Source organism: Achroia grisella, unplaced genomic scaffold, assembly GCF_030625045.1.
Source record: "Achroia grisella isolate CSIRO2021 unplaced genomic scaffold, CSIRO_AGI_Agris_v1 utg853, whole genome shotgun sequence".
NCBI classification, from domain to species: Eukaryota; Metazoa; Arthropoda; class Insecta; order Lepidoptera; family Pyralidae; genus Achroia; species Achroia grisella.
This window is the reverse complement of record NW_026713043.1, coordinates 308199-323665: the sequence shown is the minus strand read 5'-3', so window position 1 is coordinate 323665 and position 15467 is coordinate 308199. Positions and strand designations below refer to the sequence as shown.

General features: G+C 36.6%; 1 protein-coding gene across 1 annotated transcript in view; it reads right to left on the bottom strand.

Moving 5' to 3' along the window:
- LOC131852453 (thrombospondin type-1 domain-containing protein 7B-like) overlaps positions 1–15467 on the bottom strand; it is a 98861-nt gene that overhangs the window by 2475 nt on the left and 80919 nt on the right. The window contains exons 8-25 of the mRNA XM_059203108.1: positions 15218–15323; positions 14442–14650; positions 10097–10292; positions 8917–9071; positions 8464–8576; positions 7948–8060; positions 7381–7566; positions 5862–6006; positions 5582–5680; positions 5129–5229; positions 4613–4793; positions 3739–3900; positions 3172–3322; positions 2706–2859; positions 2430–2518; positions 1982–2124; positions 1417–1540; positions 793–963 (exon numbers count right to left, since the gene is read on the bottom strand). Coding sequence (XP_059059091.1) covers positions 793–963; positions 1417–1540; positions 1982–2124; positions 2430–2518; positions 2706–2859; positions 3172–3322; positions 3739–3900; positions 4613–4793; positions 5129–5229; positions 5582–5680; positions 5862–6006; positions 7381–7566; positions 7948–8060; positions 8464–8576; positions 8917–9071; positions 10097–10292; positions 14442–14650; positions 15218–15323 — 2598 coding nt within the window. The remainder of the gene's footprint in view (positions 1–792; positions 964–1416; positions 1541–1981; positions 2125–2429; positions 2519–2705; positions 2860–3171; positions 3323–3738; positions 3901–4612; positions 4794–5128; positions 5230–5581; positions 5681–5861; positions 6007–7380; positions 7567–7947; positions 8061–8463; positions 8577–8916; positions 9072–10096; positions 10293–14441; positions 14651–15217; positions 15324–15467) is intronic.

Here is a 15467-nt window from a genome sequence, read left to right as displayed (position 1 = left end):
ATTAAAAATCTGGTTATCTTAAAAACATTATAAACGCGAAATTTTGTGAGTATGGATGTTTGTTACGCTTTCGCGTAAAAACTACTGAACGGATTTTCATGAAACTTTACAGTAACATAGCACACATAGACTATATTTTATATTGAAATTTAACGCGGGTGAAACCGCGGGCACCGCTAGTATTAAATAAGTTGAGTTGTGAAATAAAGTGATGAATTTTTTAAGAAAATACATTTTTTTTTTTTGAAAACGAAGTACTTCACAGGCGTAATATTTTTCCAAGTAACAAGTTTAATTTAGATTAATTTCTTGTTACTTGGAAAAATAAGAAGAATAAGATAATTAGACATTCAGTAGTATGTTTGTTGGGTTCTAGTTATGACATACTCGGTATATATTACACATCCTAATTTTTATTAAATAAGTACATGATTGCGATTCTATAGAGACTATAATATAAAAATAATTGATATTTTATTTAGTTAGCGGTCGGCTACTTTCATTCAGAAACAATTCTCAGATACCACTTAGTTTTCGACTATAATATATTTTTTATCATTAATCAAATTTGAAATTCTTTCCGGCATTTCTGTAAGCAAGTGTCGTCCTTTTCGCAAGGTCACAAAGACTAAAATTTAGTTACGATTTAATAATGGCTCAGATTATGTATAAAGATGGAAAAACATTATGTATTAAATCTGATAAATATTAGCTTTACTAAATAATAACACTACCTAGTATAAATGAAAAAATATATGAGGTAAATTCAAGCAATTTATATTTTAAGCTAACCTGATAAGTTATCTGTGGGGAAATAATCCTTCCAGGTAGTGCAGGCGAGCAGCGCCAGGGTTCTAAATATGCCTCCATCATAGGCTCATCACCAACAGTGGTGAGTTCGCAGCGCACGTGTGATATTTTTACCCCCCAGCCGCAAGCATCTGCTTCTTCTCCTGAAGAGGTCTGCATACGAAAATATTTATTTCAATTCCATTTATGAGGACTAGTTTACAAGATTGTATTTTTTTTTGTAATTTATAAGTATACAAATGTAAGGAAAATGTTATTAGAAATTACTCGTGTTGTAGAATGCAATTGAAATAACCTTTATTTAATCAAACGTATGCTGAACCACAATTGTCACGATTAGCGGCTTGTCTTCACTTCAACCTCGGACAGCACGAAAACGCGTATTGTCATAACCCAATATATCTTACAACATCTTGCAGCTAATTCTATCAAGCATAATATAAACCTATTTAAAATACACTTCATTTTAATTGGAGATCTTGTTAGAGTTTAAAGAAATGGTCCTTCGAGTCGAATGAACAATTCTCTTTTGTTTTCTTCAGTCGAGAAGAATCGGCAATAATTACAACTGTAACAGGATATAAAAAGTATTTATTGTTATGATACCTTGACGTGACATCCGAGAGAAGGTCTCGCCACGAGTCTCAAACAGGGCTTCCGAGGACATGGTGCGCGGTGTTCTGTAGGTCCACATGCTCGACCCGGCCACACTACTGTTGTTAAATGGTCTCTGAAATATACATTTTTATTGATGAAATAATCAGTTAAAAACAATAATAGTCTTATTGTTGTTGTTACTGTTAGTTGTTACTTGGAAAGGGACAAATTGACACATCCAAATTATGTAAAACACCTATTAAATATAATTTAAAATACCTACTTAGATTTAGCAGAATAATACAAAAATGTCTTTACAATATCTTTACACTTTACTTTTTACTCCATTATTTATACAATTGTATTTTCAAAAATAAATGTAGGTAATCATTTTTAACTTTGTCCTGAAATGACGTTACGTCGGAAGTGCTTTTTGATAGTTAGGTCATTAGAAAAAAATCGGGCATATTATAAATAATTATGATATATAAATAATTTAAAATAATGATAAATGTATTCAATATATCAATTTATTTACATAACCTAATTGTACAACTACACGTGATAAATATACCTGGTACGACGCATATATTTAGTGGAAGATGAATCGCCACAGGCACACGCAGAAGTATCCCATGCGCTCCATTGAGTGAGCTCGCAGTCCACGCCGCATGGCACGTAGCACCACGACTCGCTTGCTTCTGTCGCTGTCGTATTCTGTATGAAATGCTATTTATTAAGAGACCTTATTGCGATTCACTTGTTTGACTATTTTTAAATTATCATAGATATTATCTACGTACAGAGACATTTCGTATTTTAAGATCTAAGCAATAATTATTTATTAATTTGTTCGTAGGATTAGAAAAATTCTCCATCAACAGATTTTTACGAGTTTCATTACAAGGTTGGACTTTTTTCTGTAGTACATGATTAAAATAATCGATCAGGTAATTTATAGAGCAGTTCAATTCTACTATTTCAAATATGAAAGGAATTACAATCATAGAAGGTACACTTACCGGACAAAATGAGTCGTTGACAAAGACCCCGTCGCTTCTGAGACACCGAACCGATCTCCTTTTGATACCTTCACCACAGGGCGAACCTCCTATAAAAGTAGGTCAGCGCTTTATTATTAATAAATATTTGGAGAAACTAAATAGAGAATAAAATAAATATTCAAAGAACATGACATGACATTTTTGGAAACAGATTGTTAGGTCCCACTAGAGTTTAAGAGTATATTGCTCGGCCGCCTGCAGGCGCCCGCATTGTCGCAGGTCGGCGAGGGTTACCTAGCGGCTGGCAGTCGTCCCAGGGCGCCACGTGCCAGGAGTGGGCGTGCGGGGCGCAGGGCTCAGCCGCCACCAGATGTCCGCAGGGTGCTCCGCCGGGCGCAGCCGGCCGCAGCACTGCGCGTGTACGATCGCGTCGTCCACCAGACTTCGTCTGCGTAAGTGTTTTCATGACATCAATTTTAGAGATGGGAATCTTATTATATATATTTATCATTGCCGATATATGATAACTGGTATTCTGTTCGCTGTCTGTGTCCCATTTCGGATTATTTCTTTTATCATCTTTTTATTTAATGCATTTCCATATGGCAGAGAAAATATTTCTTTCCTTGTTTTAGAAACCAATATTTTTTGAAATAACATTTTTTTTAAGTTGTTCTATACTCAGAATATGAGAAAATAAACATTTACATTCTTGAATTGTTAAGAATCCTTTGAATTAGTAAACAATTTCTTCGTTTACCTGTTCGCAAGGACTCCACTCGGACCAAGCACTTAGGACGCAGTCTCTCGGACAAGGCGCTCGGCACGTAGCCTCCCGCGGTGGAGCCGGGCCGGCACCACTCGCCTCGCAGTTTGCATCGTCGAGTATCTTGCCTTCCGAGTCTATGCACCTAAACAAAAAAGATAAGAAAATGAGATATTTAAGGATCGTTCATCGTTCGTCGTGACTCGTGGACTGGTAGTTGGAATTACACGTATGTGTATCAATATTTGACTGATTCTGTAGAAATACCGATAACGTACCAAATTAATGAAAAAAAATAGCGATAGGGGTGGACCTATCGTTGTTATGGCCTTTTTGAAATCAAAAGTAAAACTTATTACGTTTAACCTTAATTGGATGTTGCCACGCTGTTCACTAAGACATCTAGATAATAATATGATAATGCCTCTGATACTCCAACTCTGTTCAAAATGTTTTCTAGAAAAACTTATTATAAGACAAGTATAATTACAGAAAAAAAAACAGGCCCAAATGACAATAGAGCCTATTACAATAAGATTGAAAAAAAAAATGTATACAGACGTGACGCTACGGTTGACGAGTGCGCGTCCGCAGAGTGCGTGCTTGGGCGCGCAGGGCGGCCAGTCCGCGGCGGACCAGCGCGGGGCCCGCACCGTGCACGTGGCGCGCTGCAGCGTCGCGCCGCACTCGCGCCCGCCGCCAGACGCCTCCTGTATCACCTCCCTGCATACGCACACAATATTCTTTAACATTTTGAAAAACCCTCACGAAATCCCCTCACTGGAGAGGAATGGCAGTGTGTGAGATTCTTACTCACTTTAAAATCTCATGGTATGTTCAGCGAACCGCTGATACCGGTGTCGCGTTAGCATTATATTGCGGCGGCACACACACACAACCATACCATACCTATCCATACCATACCTATCCATACCATATACCCTTGCCATACCAATCGTACATTATTCACTTGATGTTTATTTAATATTTTTTAGCTCTCCCTGTTATATTAAATAAACTACCTTTTATTATTTCTCTGAATAAACTTAAGCACTTTTGAATAGTTACACTTATTTTTTTTTATCTACCGTTAATTCAGAAAGCTATCTTACAAGAAGAAGAACAAGCAAGAAACTTGCATTTTGATCTTTTAAATAATTGTTGTAACTAAACATTTTTAAATCTTCTTCTTCTTTCGTTTCAATGACAACTAAATGTATTTACCTTTAGCGCATTAATTATTTGACTTTAGCGCATTCGGCCGCATTTTTACATTAGGTGCAAAATAGGAACCTAGGGACAGCTAGCAATGGTAATGCAGTGTCTAGACTGCCCAATCCTCTCTCCGCAATGAAAATCCAAACCAAAACATTTTTAAGTTGAAACGTATTAATACAAACTACTAACGATAAAAAAAAGAAAAGTTCTTTCTGACCTGGTGCGGAATCTAAAAGCAGCCCTAGAGTCCGGCTCCACAGCGCAGGGTCCCCACTCGCCCCAGGATCCCAGCACGCAGTCACGCCTGCACGTCACCGTGCACGCGCCTCGCAACAAAGACGGGAAATCACCGTCGTAAGTGTATCCATCGGTGGATGCCTCACGAACGCGATTTGGACCTGAGCGATAAAAAAACAAACACACCATTACCACTGTTATCCTAAATAGTGTAGTCAGTGGCATGTTCATCTGTCGTTGTTGTGGTGAACCCAATAATTGACATGGCCACATTTCAATAAGTTTATTTTGAATGCAATGTAGCATGCGGTAGGGCCACCGCCGGTTATCCCTAATTCTCGACCAGGTTATTACGCTTTTACAGCCTTTTATTATTTCTCTGAATTAACTACATACGATTAACATTCCTGTAAGAGTTCGGAAACGTATTTATATTTGGGCCTATAACCTGTAGTATTAACAAAAAGGAAGGAGATGCGACCGAAGGAGATCTTACCCGTAAGCGGATGATACTTCTTGCAAACGTCCATCGGTACATCGTGACCACCGACCATGCAACGGGCAGCCCTCAGTGTTTTACCTTCTCCACAATCGTTACTGTAATAATTGTAATAACAATTTTAAAATAAATAAACAATGCTCAATAACTAACATAGCATCATCTAGTCCCAGACTAGTAAATACATTAAATACATTTTTACACTATGTAGTTAGAAGATTTCTTAGATCAATATCAACCAATAAACATATTGACAGTGACCGAAGCTATGACTATCAGAAAGTAAGGCAGCGTGATAAAACGTTAGTCCTAATGTTTATACTTCTTCATTATCTGACATGGCACTCTCCTCATTAGTGAAATATATAACTTAAGTCAAAGTACAAATAACTCATTAACATATAACACTTTTTTTCCCTTGTGAAGTCGAAGGTCATCGAACATGCTTACCTATATGGTAGGATACAGTCTGAATCGGCTGGCAAGAGTTCCAAGGACACATTCTTGCAAACACAAGTTGGTACATCCGGCTCTGTTGCATCTAAGTATCTGTAAAGTAATAACATCATACCTATAGCACATTAATCGAGATTAATAGAGGAGGTTACATAACACCAAGCTATGATCGAATATAGGAGCAGAGCTGTATTGAAAAATATTGTAAAAAGAGGAAATGTGGCGCTGGATAACATAGCAGGTCAGTTAGTATGATATAAAAGAAAAAGCTTACTTCAATGGATTGGCACAAATCATTTCACATGTGAGAGGAGCTGTGAAGTCACAAGTCACTTTACAAGGTGCGACGCTCTGCGGGACTAGTTGGCCTGCACAGAAACCTGCTTCCACTCGATTCGATTCTGAGCCGCACCAAATACCTGAAACAATATAAAAAAATATTTCTATTTCCCTTTACCGCGGCATAACTTATAATATATAATGAAGGTTCTAACAAAACAAAGAATAAAAAAACTGTATAGAAAATGTTAGATATTTTGCAAATATTTTGGATTTATCAATTCGCGCATTCACTTAGATAAGACTCATTTGCTCTGACTAATAGAAGCGCAGCTGGAATGAAAAATGTTGTAAAATGGGGAAAATGTAACGCAGAAGCTGTGTGTCAGCTAGTTTATTCATAATTTAAGAGACATGCTTTTTGTTGCTGAGGCTCTTGCCACTTCCCATAATTTTCTAGCTTATTTTTAAATGTTGATACAACATGACTCCAAATTTGTCCTTAATTTGCTTGATGTAAATGCGTTATAAATGATGTGATAAGGTGTCGCTACGTATTATGTTTCCTGTAGCATCTAGGTAGTGAGTATACAAGTGTAGTAATTGAACTTCACTAGTAAGTTTATTTCATAATGCGCTACGTGGTCTGTTAGTGACGGGTACACACACGTGTTAGCTCCAATACATAAAGAAGACTCAGATGACTAATTTGTTACTCACATTTCAAATTTAAAACCATAGCGAGTCACGTGATGTTGGTGGCGGCACGATTATGCCGCTCCAATAGTGGTAGAGAAAAAGAGGCCGGGAACAAGGAGGGAGCGGGCTGCTCTCTCTTTGTTCGAGGCGACTGAGACGACCATACGTGAATGCACAGCGACGCAATTGATGTGGAGTGTAATTTGAAAAAGGAATAAAATAAAAGTACTGCTGCATTGACGTATCATTTCTGAAACTTCCCAATACACGCAAACGGGGTCGTAAGGTGGACTGACTTTATATTGAACTAAGTTATGTGGATACGTAAAGAAATGGAAGGGTGCCGAGTATTGACAAGAAATCTTTTTGAAGCACAACAGTTCTGAAGGTATTTTTATTAAACATTGTTACGATTGTTTGAATGAAAAATATTTCGCAATCACTTTAAGGCATTTACATTTAGAGGGCATAATATTTTAGAAGGGCTAAGGTGGGTGCAACAAGGTTGGAAAACACATGTTCCCAGTGTCTTATTTCTATAATAATTTTTCAATTCATTAGTCACAATGACAATTTACGAGATGTATAGCTTCCAAATTAATTAATTCTTTCATTTATTTCAGTGGTTTCATTCATTTCCTATTTGGTTGTTTTTGTTTTAGCGAAAGCCAATAAAATATACTTGGTGTTAAATAAGTGAAACCTATGGTAGCTGTAATATTACCACATACATAATGTAAATAGAATTGCAACGCCGTTGGTTCTAATTAAAAAAAAACACTGCTTTAAAGGCAAAATACTCAAATATGACATACTTCTGACTCTGTATCCAACGCCGCATCGTTGTGAGGGCGGCATGCGGCACGTGCTCCACTCTCCCGCCACCCAGGTGGAGTCTAGCGGCTGACATGATGGTGCGATTGGACAGTCCCTCGACTCCTGCCGTGCGCCGCAGTTTGGCCCTCCGTGGACTACTCGAACACGAGTTTGTTGTCCAGGCTCTGTCCACATAGTTTTATAACGGGTATTAAGAGTTACAAAAAATTTTGAGACAACACAAACTTGACATGAGAATTAAAAATATTAACTAATACAAAATGAAACATGAGTGAAAGCAATAAAGAATTTATATAAATAACTATAATAAATATAATGCAGCCCAAGATGGTTAACATATTCTTATTCAAGAAATCGAAAATTATGATACAGAGGGGCGAAAAATGTAATTTACAGTAATAACTAACTTATGCATCACAATAACATATAGGCTATATTTATTATAGAAATTTAACGTGGGTGAAACCGCGAGAACAGCTAGTATATATATATTATATATACTAGCAGTATATATATATATATATATTTAATGAATTAATTCTAACCACATGTATTGGGGCACGGTGACCAAGGCATCCAATCGTCGACTTTGCACGGACGTCGCCGACACCGGACGGTGCAGGCGCGTCTTGCTGCAGGCTTATGCAGAGGTGCACATCTGATTACGTATACAATATATTTGTAAATATAAACATATCTAGTTATATTTATTTATACTTACATTTATTTGGAATTAAAACGTGGATTTAATCAGTCATAGATTTACATTAATTATTTACTACATTAGAATCTGATTTTCTTATAGGTAGTCCTAAAATTAGATCAGGCCTGTATATTGGGGACTGGGAGGGAAACAATAAAAAAAAAATTGACGAAAAAAAAAAAGTATAGTGCAGAAAAAAGGTACAAAAGGCGTCTCGCTTCGCGAATCGCTTCTAGACAGCCTTCGGAGAGAATTATAAAAAAAATGTTGGCGGTGCAAGAGTGGAAATAAGTTACAAAGAAAAAAAATGTACTTATGTAGTTTATAATTATTGGTATTCTCAAGTAAATCAACTTACAGTCCTCCACGAACGACGTCAGCGTTGTTCTGGATACACATCACCTGTCTCACCATCACTCCTTCTTCAACGCATGGTTCTTCCTCATCACTTTCATTGAATGGTTCTCCGTCCTGCAAAGCAGTGTTGCATGAACAATGAATATTTCTTTTATGCGTTGAGCACAGGAAGGACTGTACAAAATCATTTGCGTGGGTACCCTATATGTGTAGCCATAAATGTATATAGAATAAATAATATTCATATATTCTCTTTGGAATATCATATATATTTTTTAATCTACCGTTCATTCGGAAAAGTCCGTCATCATAACACAAATCATTTTAAATAATTGTAACTTTACATTTTTAAGTTAAAATGTCTGAATACAAACTATTTTTTATTTTGAAAGCTGTGTTTTGGTTCGGGGCGAGATATGGCAGTAAACATATTGGGTACAATGTCAATACGTACCGATATGTCAGTGTAGTTGGCAGTGGCCATGAAGTCCTGATGGCGATGTTCACACGGGCCCCAGGGCGTCGCCAGCCACGAGTATGTGGCGCATCCGTGGTTGTTACACGTCTCGTTTTGTACCAACTCGTGTTCTGGTGGACACGAATATCCACCTGAAAAATATTATATAATATAATTAGGTTTTTACTAGTGTAGCATCACATATACTTTGCGTAATACATCATCATCACTGCTGAACAAAGGCCTCCCCCAAAGATCTCCACGACGATCGGTCCTGCGTAGCTCTCATCCATCGCCTTCCAGCAATCTAACCAGATCGTCGATCTGTCGGTCTTGCGCAATACAGTGTGGCGAATTTACTATTATGACTCAACAACACCGTTGCTTAGTTACGATAGTACAATAAAAGAACAAGCCTGTCATTCGAGACCGAATCGCTTCTTGTATATATACCAATTGTAAATACTTAATTAATATATAATACATAATGTAAATAACCACCGCTGGATTCATCATTTCACCTCCTCCTTTCCTACTACTGCTTGTACTAAAAGAACACACAATATAATAATAGCCGCTAAAACAGCTACGTGCTACTTCTGTTGTCAATACTACCAAATCACTTCAGGTAGCTTTTATTATATCCATGCTCTGTGAGTGTCTGGGTGAGATGAAAGGAGCGTTCAATACCAAAATACTGATCACGGTTTTAGATTTGGATATAATAAAAACTACCTGAAGCGAATTGGTATTATTGATAACGCAAGTTGTCAATCTGATGGAAAGCGAGCAAACTGTCGAACATCTGTGTATTTGGAAGAGCCCGGTATGAGCACGAGCAAACGTGCCACCTGTATGGGATTGACTCCTCTTAAAATTTGACGAGCATTGTATGCGTCTGCTGTGACCCACACAATCTGGATGCTATGATGTATAAAAGTCCGGACTACTTACCAATTTGATTTAATGAGTACACGTTGCATGAATGTGGACCGATGCTTGCTTGTGATTATTTAGTGTACTGAAGGGAAAATGGCATGCCTGGGCGGGATATGGACGCGGAGTGGTGTAAAATGCCGATGCTTGTATGGTGATGTCCTGTACAAGCATCATTAAGAAGCCAGAAATTCTTGCTTCTTATGATGTCCTGGGTAAAAGTAATTAGTATATAACTTACCACGAGAGGGATGGGCGAGGACGTGTCGGTGGCGAGTGCGGGTGGGCGCGGGGCGCGCGGGGGCGGCGCAGGGCGCGGTGCAGGTCGACCAGGCGGCCCACGCGGACACCACGCAGTCGCCCGCGCACGCGATCCGGCACCGCTCGCTGGCCGCCGGCGCACCCGCTCCCCCACACCATCCGCGTTGCGCTTCCTTCTATTATATACACTTATTTTTAGAACAATTAACATGTTAAACACAGAATGCCCACCGGTGGGTTAACGAAAGAACCCACTCTGCAACGAAAGAAACGACAAAATTTACACGTTGGGACCACCCGTGGTCAATTTAATTGAAATAAATCTAGGGGTTAAATAATGTCTACTTCAAATTATTGTACACTAAAAACATGTTTGAAAAAATAATATACGTAATTAACAATAAAAAAGTGTCGGTCGGTATGTGAGAAATAAGATATTTCAATGCGGTCTTCTACATGTTGGACAAAGTAATATAAATCCATTAAGGAGTGAAATGGACTTCCGCAAAATGACATTTAATTAGAAGATAAAACTTATATATACACTACACTACTTATATATATAAACGTATAATGTTTTCGAGAACCTTCAGTTTTTAATCTATGAAAATAGAATAGTGCATTCGCCTTTGTTAATGATATGCGCTGGAAGAGAATCAGTGGAGGATGATAGGTAATGCATGTAGGGTCTTTATATGTAGTACTAAGGTAGAAATTAAGTATTATACAATCGTATCTAGGGCGATCTATGTGATTATCTTTACACTGTTAGCAACATACCATTATCGTCCATAAAAATTATCTTTCTCGTTTTAAATTAATACATAAATTAAGCTCAATTTTGTTAAAGAATTTTTTTATAAATTCATCTGCTTTGATACATTTATATAAGTTAAAGAATAGTCATATACACTAGTTTTATTTAGCAAAAAATCAATGAATTTGTCATTGACTTTCAGCTAAATGCAGCATTTGGTGCCTATAGAATGTAAAAGTAGCCACGAACTATGATAATCATTTCGTAGCAAAGTTTTGTCTCTTTCTATAAAGATTTTCTTGGTTTATTAAAGATGTATTCTCAAATGAGACTAGGGTTATCCCTAAGGCATATAATAAAAGAAATGGAAATAGGGGGGGGGGGGAAGGGATTGTTAGTAATGTGAAGTAATTACTCCATTGCTAGCAATGTACCGTCAGGTTGACGTCCACACGGTTCTCCCTGGAAACCATCGTAATAAATTCCTGTTGAATTTGTCACAATAGGCTAACTGACCTGACCTCATGCTCATCTATATTGTGATGACAGGAGCGGTGGTGAGAGTACTATATAAATGAGGTACTGCGTGACCTACGTGTCGTTATACAAAACGTACACTCGCACAATCTTTTACTGAACGTGCTGATTTGCATCACTATACCACACCTCCCCTGAAAAGTAGGGTGTCTATGGTGAGGGTGTCCCCTCCCTCTGAAAGTTTAACATTACAAAGACAATTTTATTATTTAAACATTTACATACAAAAAGACAAAAAAAAACAGCACTACAGGATTAATTTAACAATTTCTCAAGGTATATCATACCTGAGTACAAAAAATACAAAATTTTATAATTACATTGTATTGTTAATACATATTTGTCATCATCTAACAGATCTTGTTTTCTACTAAACAAGTAGTAACCAAAAATTAAAATTAGGCCTTTTATTCTATAACAATTTTAAGAAATTTTATGCTTTACATTATTGGCCAATGTGACAATGCTCACTTCATTATCTGTACTTATTAACTTACTATACTTATCTATACATTTTACAGTATACCTACATAATCGTAAAAACTCATCATACTTCTGTATATACCGACAGAACTTATTAACTTGAGACTTATTGTACATATTTTTAATAATTATAACTTCCATAATATTATGATCCTTGCATATCTCTACAAGTTCTCTTAATGATTCATCTACGCCCACCTTTGTTAATAGAGACGTTTGATTTAAATATATTATAGATCCGGATAGAACTACATTGCACGCATTATCATGCATATTATGCATACCTAACACTTTTCCTAATGTCTCCTTATTACAAATATTTAATTTCACACGAAACTGTGATTTTTTAGTAATTTCTACCATCTTTGATGGACTAGATTTTATTTTCACTTGAGGACATTTATGTTTTTTTTTAATTGGACCTTGCTTAATAACGCCTGAACAGCATGAGTTTAATTTTTTTAACTCATCGGACGTTGCAATTATTTTCGATAATTCGTCCGTTGTTCTATTTTTCGCACAATTGCCATTTTCCACAATATAATCAGTTTTCCTTTTATTAGGAAAATTAACATATTTTATACCATTTTCTCTTTTTTGAAAAGGTATACGGACCCTATCGAGTGATCCGTGGGGCTTTACACTTAAACAGCCCAATTCAAAATTTATAATACCTTTAAATTGTATTAAAAAATCTTCTCCTAATATACCTTGGGAACTGCACTGTAATTCTTTAAATACATAAAACTTTTGTCTAAATTGCAGTTTCTGAAATTCAAGATTCAGGTAAACAAATCCCATTGCCTCTAGATTACCACAAACGCCTTTTATTATAGCGTTATCTTTATGGATCTTAATTGAAGGCAAATTTTTTAACCAATCATACTTTAAAACTGACATTGATGCTCCTGAGTCTCCTATCAAAAATATATCATTATTAAAACAATTAAATTTAACTACATTATTTGTGTTAAAAGCTAAAGTTTCGATATTCTTATTTCCATGAACAAAATCTAACGGTGTCTTTCTTTCGCTATTCCTACTATCAGCTGACGCTTTGACGTAATTCATATGCTTACTATAACAAACTGCGCGACCTTCTTTACTATGCATTATTGTATTTTGCTGACTACGTGCCTTAGTATTATTACGCTTCGCTTGACATTGATTTGTTCTACGATCAAATTCTCGTGCGTCATAATTTATTTTATTTATTAAACACGATTGGAAGTTCTTAGGAATGAATTCCTCCTCTTCTATTGCTGATCTGACAGCTTCTTGTAAATTTGATATATTTCTACATATTATATACATTGTCAACCTACTATCGTTTAGCCCGTATGCAAATTGCCTAATTGCAATATTCTCATTTATGGGCAATAGAATATCATACGCGGTGTTCAAACCCCCCGCTTGGGCAATTGTTAATTCACCAAACAACCTTTCAATTTCATCCCCAAACTCTAAAATTGTTCTATTACCCTGCCTACATTTTTGTAGTTGCGTTAAAATGAATGTATACGATTTACTTGGTAATAGAATTTTTCTTATATCCTCCGTTAAATTATTAATATTATCGTAGTTTGATTTTAATTTTAATTTGGCACAACTAGAAAGTCTCGTCTTTAATATAAAATTTATTAGTAAGGGGTGGTCATCAGGCCTGAGGATAGTTTTGTAAAATTCAATGCCGTCTAAAAGGCTTTTATAATTTCCTCATCCCGATTCACTATAGGTAATAGCAATAAAGCTGCTTTTAAATCAAATGCGGCCATTTTTAAAATATACAGACTAATATAAAATTCTTTCAAAAAGTGTGTAAGTGGCCTGTCACAGTTTGCCTACTTCCTGTTCAAAATAAGTGACTTAAATTTAAATACACAATCAAATATTATATACCACTTAATATGTCCCGAAATTATATTTTCACTGCACCAAACACGTATAAAAATGTCTTCAGAAATGACACTAATCACGGCACAATAATCACTACAACATTTGTAGACCGCTAGCACCCTTTTATTCAATCTTTATACTTCCATCTATGGATGCTTCAATCAATTTTTTAGGCACAGGTATGCGGTGAACCTCTATTTGAGGATATTGGACACCGATGGCCTAGGAACTTTAATTTCCACCGTACAATATATTGAGGATAAATAATTTATACCTCTTTGCTGCCCGAAGATCTTCAGAGTATAGTCTGATCTTGATCCATTTATGCAGCTTCTTTGTCACGGTCGCCATGTGATGACAGGAGCGGTGGTGAGAGTAAACATACACAGTAGGGTGTAACTTGTATATTTAACTGTTACATCTTGAATACTCTAGCTTAGACTAATTACATAAACTATATATATAAGGTACTGCGTGACCTACGTGTCGTTATACAAAACGTACACTCGCACAATCTTTTATTGAACGTGCTGATTTGCATCACTATACCACAATATCATCTGCGTAAATCGTTAGTGAGGATGGGTGCACCATTCCATAATTATACATTAAAAAAAACCTATCTATCTATTCTATTTCTGTTCGTACTTACCCCATCATGACCGATGCATTTCAACTCTCTCGTTCTCTTCCCACGGCCGCACGTGTCGTGCGAATCGTAGAGTATACAGGGTCCCCAGGAGGAGGTCTTCCAGGCGGCGCACCGTGGAGTGGAACAATGCCGCTTCTCTTCGAGAGGAGGGCACGGAGCACCCCCTCCTGATGCTGCGGACTTGACGCGTCGCCGACGTACACTGTAGCCTATAAATTCAAATAATCATCTATACAGATATTGTAAAAGATTTTTTTATTTTTTGTATCCCTATTTATAAGTGGATAACCAAACAGCATAAAATGTACCATTATTGTAAACGTGAAACTTTGAGAGTAGGGATGGATGAATGTTTGTTACTCTTTCACGCAAAAATTACTGAACGGATTTTGATGAAACTGCAATAACATACACCATCATATGCATTCATCTGCATATAATAATTGATTATATTAATAATTACATGCTTGTCAATTTACTTATTGAAAGTATAAACTACGAAAATGCCGACTTCAATCGTTAGCGATTTACTACTTCTTCCGAATTGATCCACGGAACCGAAGCTGACCTATACTAGGCTTTATAATACAACTATCTTAACTATTTTAGAATTTTAGGGGCGAGAGGATATGATTGACGTATTTTTAGGTTTTGGCTCGTGGTCTACAATAACGAATTAAAAAAAAAGGATAGTAATATCAGTAGCTATATGCTATGCCATAATTAGGAATATAAACTATGTTATAAAAGTGGTTTATAATGACAATATAACTAACCGGTAGTAGTAAGTTGTTGTACTGGGAACAAAGGACACCCGTCTGTGGGCTGGCATGCGCCCCATTCACTCCATTCACCGACCACGCAGTCCCGGGGACATGGTACCTGTGCACAATTAAAAAACAAGTTCACAAAATAGAAATAATCTTTATCTATATAAACTGTTACTAATCGAAGTCGCCAATCTATGATAGATAGGCTCGGATATAGATTGGATAGGTTTCCAATCTATATCCGAGCTATATTCAA